General features: G+C 40.6%; 1 protein-coding gene across 1 annotated transcript in view; it reads right to left on the bottom strand.

The window, feature by feature from the left end:
* Positions 1 to 786: 786 nt before the first annotated feature.
* Positions 787 to 8,653, bottom strand: part of LOC119727033 — a 49,594-nt gene continuing 41,727 nt past the window's right edge. Inside the window, exon 8 of the mRNA XM_038198922.1 lies at positions 787 to 2,163. Within this exon, the coding sequence (XP_038054850.1) occupies positions 1,870 to 2,163 (294 nt within the window). The 3' untranslated portion in view covers positions 787 to 1,869. The remainder of the gene's footprint in view (positions 2,164 to 8,653) is intronic.

Here is an 8,653-nt window from a genome sequence, read left to right as displayed (position 1 = left end):
ATCGCGCCTTGGTAATTTCCCATCCGGGTATTTCTCACGCCCCACCGAAGGGTCCCACATTGGCACAATATAGGTGGGGAATTGTTTAGCCTTGGCAAAGGTTTGCGCTCTCTGAGTGCTTTCTAGTTCCTTATGACTTGGAAAAGCAGAGCTGAACTGGTGTATGTGTACTGTACATCTGGCCATAAGTTTCACCCATTCACACTGGGGCCCCAATTTATAGTCTAGCCACAAGTGTTATTCAGAAGTGTACATATGTCAGACTTTTGTCAGACTTTGCACATCCTTGGCTGTGATTGGTCAATACATCATAGGGGCAGATCGTTCTATTGGAGGAATTTAAACCAAGGCTCTTTGGGAGACTTGTTTAACAAGTAAACAAGTAGTGTAAAATGAATCCATCAATTATACCTGTAATTGAGCCAAAAAAATGATAAGAGAGAAACATCAAACTCATTAAATTTACCCAAAAGCAGATTGGTCATCCGTATTGGTGAGTCTAATATACAAAAAAATCAGCTGAAACTTCATTTCAGTTAAAGACCTGAGGAATACATGTCACGGTTCTATGATCTTATATGTGATGCGATCAAGCTAAATGAGTCGTTTGTCGGGAATTTTTATCTGGAGATACAGGCCAAAATAGGGCCACTTCATCACATCACTTCATCACATCTCTTGGTGTTCCGACTTCCATAATTTGTTAACTAAAGATGGTATCAGCATGCAGTTTTCATAGCAGTAATGCTCAGATTGTGCCCTTTTGAAATTGTAATAAAAATGTTGTTGACCAGGGTCGACAAGTGACTCATGTAGCTTGATCGCATCACATATGTGAGTTCAAACTCCTAAACTTAATTGAATATAAATTCGAACCAAACACCTATAGAATACCATTCCAGTGCTGTAGTCTACACACTTTTTTATGGAATCAATTCATATAGTCCACTGTCCTGTTCATACTATGCCTAAAATCATAGGGGCCGGTGACTGCTGATCTCATTCAGAAAATATTGTGCAGGAAACACAAAGCATTATGGGTATTTTTTTGCCATAATAATCTATGTACATATACATGCAGTATGAATGCATTCTTCACACGTGGGGAGAGATTGAACTTTGGTCTAAAATATGTTATGCACTGAAAGCACATAAAGAAATCTATAAATCACCAGCACCAAAGGTGGTGGGTACCAGTTACTAGATTATCAAATGAGAAATCAAAGAAATCTAGGCCACTGGTGCCCTTGGATATGGCCCTAGGGACCAAATATTGAGTTTTTCAGTGAAATCTCAAAGAAATGTTGCCATAACTGGTTTCTGGTGGTGGGTACCACCCACTAAGTATAGACCAATGAGAGCTCAATGCAATTTATGTGTCACTGGTTCCTTTGGGTAAGGCAGTGGGGTACCAGCTTCTGAGTTATCAGATGAGAACTCAAAGAAATCTAGCCATCACTGGTGCCCTTGGATATGGCCGTAGGTACAACTATTGCATTTTCCAATGAAATCTCAATGAAATTTAGCAATTACTGGTTTCCTTTAAGGTGATGGGTACAGTTGTCAAATGAGATCAAACAAAAAGGGCAGTCACTGGTTCACTTGGATAGGACAGTGGGCACCAACTACTAAGTTATCCACTGAGAGTTCGAAGGTGGTGGGTACCAGCTAGTAAATTGACAGATGAGAGTTAAAGAATCGCCGGTTTCCTTAAGTGGGACAGTGCTTGGGCACCAACTACTAAGTTATCCAATGAGAGCTCAAAGGTGGTTACCAGCTATTAAATTGACAAATGAGAGTTAAAGAAACGTAGGCATCACTGGTCCCCTTCCATAAGACAATGGGCACCAGCTAAAGAGGTAGGCATCTTTAGTAATCAAATACAAACTCGTCGGGGTGGTACAGCCGGTAGATGTACGTACCAATCAGCACGCACAGCTGCACCAGGCGAGACACGCCCACTTTCTGAACCAAACCTTTGGTGGCGACCTCCATGATGGGCCCGCTGGCGGTGTAGGACAGGGGCTTGGTGGACACCTCGATGTTGTAGACCACGAGTTGGGTGTAGACGAAGATCAGGGCCAGCTTGACAATGAAGGGGGAGTGCCAGGCTGAGGACAGTGACTCGTCTTGACTGTCGCTGTAATCGTCATAGTCATCTGACTGTAAAGAGGGGGCAACAAGAGGAGAATTTCAGGGGCGGATCTAGCTGTCAGGAAATCGGGGGGGGGGGGGGGGAGGTGATATGAAAGGGGGGTTGAGTGAAGGTGTGCTGAAGGCACACCCTGCTAGGGGTCCGGAAACAATTGGAAATCTTTGATTCTTTTCTCCTGCATTCTAAGGCAGTTTGAGAACAAATCTAAGAACTTTAGCATTCCCACTTATTTTTTTCAACACATTCTACTAGTATAACATTTGCAAATTATTAAGGCTGTACCGAATATCTGATCATCCACCAAATACCCAAATAGAATGTTACTAAATAGAATATTAGAAAAATGTCACGGTCTCATGAGGATAATAAAGAAAGTCTGGGATAAATTTTTTTTCTGCGGCCAAAAATTTTGGGCAACATTTTTTGAAAAAAAAATTGAGCCCAAAAGCAAATCCTGGGTCATGTCATCTTTCATTTTCATTTCAATTTTTTGTTGGGTTGACCAATTAATTTTTGGAGAAATTTTCACCCAAAGAAGATCACCCCTAAAAACGAATATTTCCCAAACTGGAAAAGTAGCCGTTTTGAAAACGATACCTCCACAACATGGCTAAATAGCGTCACTTTTGGACCAAATTGCATCCGAAATGCTCAAAATTGGAAGCCCCAAGTCCAGGCCAGAGGTGCAGTGCCATAAGTCTTCAATCCCCAATTCCATGGCTCTCAGAACACTCTAATTTGAATGTATAACAATTACTCATGAGCTTGACAGACAGATTTTTAGCCCAGTTACTTGGTTGCACCATTTAAGAGAATTTGTTGAAGACCATGGGGAACGCAACTTTAATTAAAAGATTGGAAACTTTGCCCCATGAAAACTACCTTGATGTGTCAAATTCGCATGGCACCAGCAAATGTGTAAAGTCCTTTCTGTTTCTGGTTCTTTGTGCTCCGCTACGTGTGTAAACAAAAGCCTCTGGAAGAAGTCAAAAACCTTGCCTCCAGACAGAAATTGGACAACTTGAAAAGAAACCCCCAGAGGTATGCAAACAGCGCACTGTTATTCTCAAATTGTTTCAGTGTGGATTTATTTTATTATTATTCTGCTAAAAACGTTTAGGTGTTTTTTGGTCGCAAAAGAAAAGTTGACATAAATTTCAAAGGAATTTTCTTATTGATTTTTGGTTGTACCCTAAAAAAAGAATAAGATATTTTACTGATGGATTTTTCATAAACACATATTGACTCTTGCAGGAAAAACTGCTGCGGGCCAACAATATCGTGTTCATGCAAGAGTCACGTGATTGTGCTATGTAATTTCTGGAAGGAGTAGTGTTTGGAGTAAAAAAAAAAAATCAGAGGAAAATATGTTGCAACCTGATGCCACTTTTTTCTTCATTTGAAGGTCAGTCTTTGCAAAAATGATGATAGACATGAGTCTGGGACTGAGAAACATTTCCAATTTTGTTAGGAAATAATTAGAAAATTTTCTTGACTCTCCATAGACTTTGTACGCAACCGTTGAAGTGGTGTCAGGTTGCAACATTTTTTTCCAAATCAGATTTTTGACCCCAGTGACCCCATGATGACCTTTGACCCCAGTTTGGTCATGTGACATGTTGGGGCTGGGCTACTGAAACTTTTGACAAAGTTTGGTTGAAATCGGTCCAAATATGTAGGAGCAATAGACAATGTCAACGTTTGTAACCGACTACATAACTAGTGGACTAATGGAGAGACATGATGATTTGTTGAGCTGCTATCCCGTGGCTAAAAAGTGATTATTTTCACAGTTAAGAAAAAGTGGTGGAGATAAGAAAAACTGAACATACTATTTACATGTAAACGATAAAGCACAGTAATCTGTAAGCTTGTCAAAATAATTCAGTGTCTCCTGATGATGAACAGAGCATACTGTTTGAAATGTTAGTTAAAACAACTGGTTCTTCTCAGAACTACACAACTCATAAGAGATATTATTCACATGGTGTTACCGCAAACCTTCCATACTTTGTTCATGTCCACCATGAAAAGTCTCATTTGAAATAGTTCTTATTAACACAAATGGTTTCACATACCAATTTAAGGTAAAGAAAGTGTGTTGAATTTGAACTTTCCTTTTTTAAGCTAAAAAAATTGCCAAAGACATTCCATCAGAAAGTATCACTTGAAATAAGGTAAGCTTAATTTTTATGATTTCAAAACAACATGAACACTTTGTGAGTGAAAGGTTTGCAGAAACACCATGTGGAAATAATTTCTCAACAAAGAGAATGGTTCTGAAAAGAACTAGAGGTATCAACTCGACGTTCCCGTCAGTATGCTCTGAATGTCTTCAGGAGAGTGCCCACTTCACATTAAGCACTTTTGTGTTTACTTTCTTAGAGTCTAGACGTTCTCCTTGAAGATGGTCAGAGCATACTGACTAGAACGTCAAGTTTATACCTCTGGTTCTTTTCAGAACCATTCTCTTAGTTTGAGAAAATATTCCCACATGGTGTTTCTGCAAAGCTGTCACTCATTAGTATCTTGCCTCAAATCTTACTTATACTCGGACTCACTAATAGATGAAACTCAATGTGCATTTCCCCTCCTACACTAGCACTGTGTTCCACAGCTGTGTCCTGATTGGTCCAATCTTGGCCAATGGTCTAACATGATTGGTTAAAACTCCTAGCTGTGATTGGTCTAAACCACGCATAATTAGTGCCAGGAACTTCTCAGAATCCTTCTCGGAATCCCAGCTTTTGCAGAAAACTCAATTTTGCAAGTAATTTAAGGGTAACAAACTGGGCAATTTTAGTGTAGTGAGTATTTTATACACCTCACATTATTATTAGGCTGTTAGAATTTACACACTGGCCCTCATGGCAGTGTAATTTGCAAAATAAGCTGGTTGAAACCATGAGTAGCAGTAAACCTATGTTTCCCCAAGTATAATGAATTTTGTCGAAATACATGCATTGTGACAAGGTTTCTTATACATGTACACTTTTTGAGAGCTCAGGGTGATTAAAAGAAGCATAACATGTGTGTATACATGCAAAAGACAATTTAATGACATAAAACTCAAGAAATGAAGTATTTATTTGGTCTGCATTTACATGCAGAGGCTGATACAAATTCAAGCTTTAAAGTTCCAGCTGTTGCATGCGTGTGAGATAATCCCTATTGGAAACATAACAGTGAAGTCCTTCTTTGACAGGATTAGTGTAAATCTGCAGAGAAAGGCAGACTGCGCAAGTCTAACGCCAAGTTTGTTCAGGCCCTAAGCTTCGGCATGTGTACTCTGCGTCGCACTTTGTAGAATGGCATAAAAGGCCATTATCCAGTTACAATGGGAAATCACTTTATCGCCGTCTCGGAATTCTTAACTCGTGTCAAAATCCCCCCGCAAAACGAACGGGTCAACCACCGACAGTCTCCACATGGACAACTCGCCGTCCAATTTAATAACAATAAAAAAAAACTGAAACCTTTCACGAAGATTTTCTCTTCCTTGTTCAGTATGTGTACGAGTTCACTGAACTGAAGTTACTCTGGTATGCTGTCATGAGGTTATTGGAAAAGACATCCAAATCACATTACTGGGGACGGAAAACTCAATTGCCAGAGAACATGACCATTAAGTTCAGTTTAAGTTATTGGTAGCTGCAATGCATTATCACGAGTCTGTGTGTCTATCAACGGTTGGAAAATTTGCCTGACGCGCTCCCCCACCTTTTTCTTCTCAACAAATTTTTGAAGTACTGACGTTCACACGACTTGTGTGCAAGTGAAGTTTAAACAGTGTATATGGTTAGCAAACACGAATCTATAGGTGTATGTTCACAGCATTGCGCAGCAAGAAATTGAAAGAACTGTTTCAAGTAATTATGCCAAAGAGTTCAAACTATAAAACATCTTACTGTGTCAAGCGGTCATAACCCTCCTGCTATCCGAACAGTCACAGACAGTCAAAAAATCAATCCTCTTCCCCTGCCATGCCTTTTACACAGGCTAGTCACCAACAGTCAGATCATATTTCAAGCAAGCACTGTGACTAGCCATATTCAGTCAACAGACAAAATAGGAAAGTGGTAGGCACAGCTGGCCTATCAGTCATCCACAGTCAAAGCATAGCTGTATCAAGTTACATAAACAGTCACAGCCAGTCAATCCTGCTTTATGTAGGCAGGTTGGGAGCTCTTAACTTGGGGTGCTGTGGTCCAATGGTTACAGTGTTCGACTCATGTGCCGTGGAACATGGGCTCGAATCCTGACGGGGAACATGGTGTTGACGGGGAACATGGTGTTCCCCAGCAAGACACGGGGAACATGGTGTTCTTGGGCAAGACACTTTACTACGAGTGCCTCTCTCCACCCAGGAGTATAAATGGGTACCTGTGAAGGTAGAGACCAGATTGCGCTGATCTCGAGCTGCTGCAGAAAAGTGGTCTCATTTGATAAACAGGGATAATAATTGTAAAGCGCTTTGAAACCTTAGGTATAACGCGCTACATTAAGCACCACATTGTAACGGTTGGAAACAGTCACTTGATTGATTTTAACTGAAAGGACAACTTGGCACAGAATGTATGTTTGCATAAGAAAGTTGACAATGATTCAATTATAAGGCGATTGGTTGAGTGTTCTGGCATCTTCAGTTGGGTAGAAATCATGCATGGTACTGCACCAAAACACTCGACCAATGACAAACATCTGAAGTTAGTTTTTGTAACAACCCCCCAAAACGCACCCCGAAGTCAGTATAAACCAACTTGATCTTCAAGTTCACTGAGAAAGACAATGGTGTTTATGTGTAAGCAGGAGGGGAGGGGGAATAGGGTGGGGGACATAATCAGCAACCCTGGGGGAAGGGCGATAGTTACAGCTTTCGCATCCGATAAGGAAATTGCAATAATGCAGTTAGTTTTTCGCGACATGAAGGAGGGGTGACAACAACACCTTCCGAATTAATATGTGTAACTTCCTGCTGTTGTTTGATGGCATTCAAGTTTACTTGAATCTTTTTCAACAGAATTCTTCTTCCCTGTTTGGGTACCTGGTCCGAATTTTGTGGAGCTACTAGACACAAAAGTTTGCTAAGAACAAAGACAATTACTAATAGTGAAAACAGATTATAAACATAAATGTTATGCAATGTGAATAGGTCTCTCTCAAAGACGGTCATCTCTGTAGGAGAACTGCAACTGCGTATTTCACGCAATCAAGCGCGCAGTGTTGAAAATGATCCAAACACGCAGGCTTGTTGCTCGAAATGTGTTCGAAATACGACGCAGCCGATGCGCGTTATGCAAGTTGACACTCAAAATGCCGATGCATGTGGCTGGTCTGTAGGAAATCACGGCATCTGAGGAGAGACCTATTGCTTGTAACTGAACCTCCTCTTCCTTTATTGTAAAATAATTGAATATTTATTGTCAGATAATTGAATATTTATTGTGTCCTTTATTGACACACAAAAAAAGTTTTGATCAAGATATAGGACTTGGAGAAGAGACTAATAATTGTTCACTTTCTATCGTTCTTCCTTTTGATCACAAGCAGTTCTTCCTTTTGATCACAAGCAGAAACCTAAAAGCGAAGAAGAAAAATTAGTGCATCAAGTCAAATCTCGAAGGACACTCGCTACCCATGTTTGCAGAGGCAGGCGTGTTGGTTGCATGAATGTGTCGTTGCGACATCTCAATGTTTTTATTCTTCCAAGCTAAGCTATGCGCTCAGCGGAGCATGGCTCCACCTATTTGCCTAGGTGATTTATGGGTTTGTTTAATGCCCTAAGTGCAGACATGCGCAGGGTTTTTTTTGTTAAATTGCCAAATATGTGTACCGATTCGTGAGCTGAGGGGATATCACAAGAAAGAAAAAAAGGGATGAAAAATACTTAACGGCAACATGGGAATGTATTTTCAGCACATAACTGAAACAAAATAGTTTGGGAAGCACGCATTGATTTATGGATGGGACACTCTAGAATCTTGAGAGTGGAATTCAGACTTAAAGTCATGCTGTCATCCTAACACATTCTCTTAACAATTTTAAAGTTGAATAAAGAAATTGACTAGAGCAGGGTTTGAACCTAGCTACCCAGGCCTATGTTGGCAGTTCCCCATTTTGTCAATGTCTGTGCTTAAAGAGGATGTGGAATGCTCGAAGACATTTCCGTCATTTTTCGGGTATATGTAGCCTAAGGTGTGATGAAATAAAAACGACTATTGTTTCTGTCATGAAATGAGTACAAAAGGTACTTTTGAGAGCTGTTTTTCAGGTCCAGTTTCGACCCGAACGTGCAACTGTGTAAATGTCGTTGCGGGCAGCAAACAAAACACAGTAAATCGTGACGTAATAAACAGGACTCCCGATCAGTGTTGTAGGTCTCGAGACCGGTCTCGGTCTCGGTCTCGGTCTCGAGACCACTTTTTGCTGGTCTCGGTCTCGGTCTCGGTCTCGGGAGCTGTGGTCTCGGTCTTGGTCTCAGTCCCCTTTGGTCTCGAT

The sequence above is a fragment of the Patiria miniata genome, unplaced genomic scaffold, assembly GCF_015706575.1.
Source record: "Patiria miniata isolate m_02_andy unplaced genomic scaffold, ASM1570657v1 HiC_scaffold_2, whole genome shotgun sequence".
Classification (NCBI taxonomy): domain Eukaryota; kingdom Metazoa; phylum Echinodermata; class Asteroidea; order Valvatida; family Asterinidae; genus Patiria; species Patiria miniata.
Note: the sequence above shows the minus strand (reverse complement) of the source record. Positions and strands in the feature narration are given on the sequence as shown.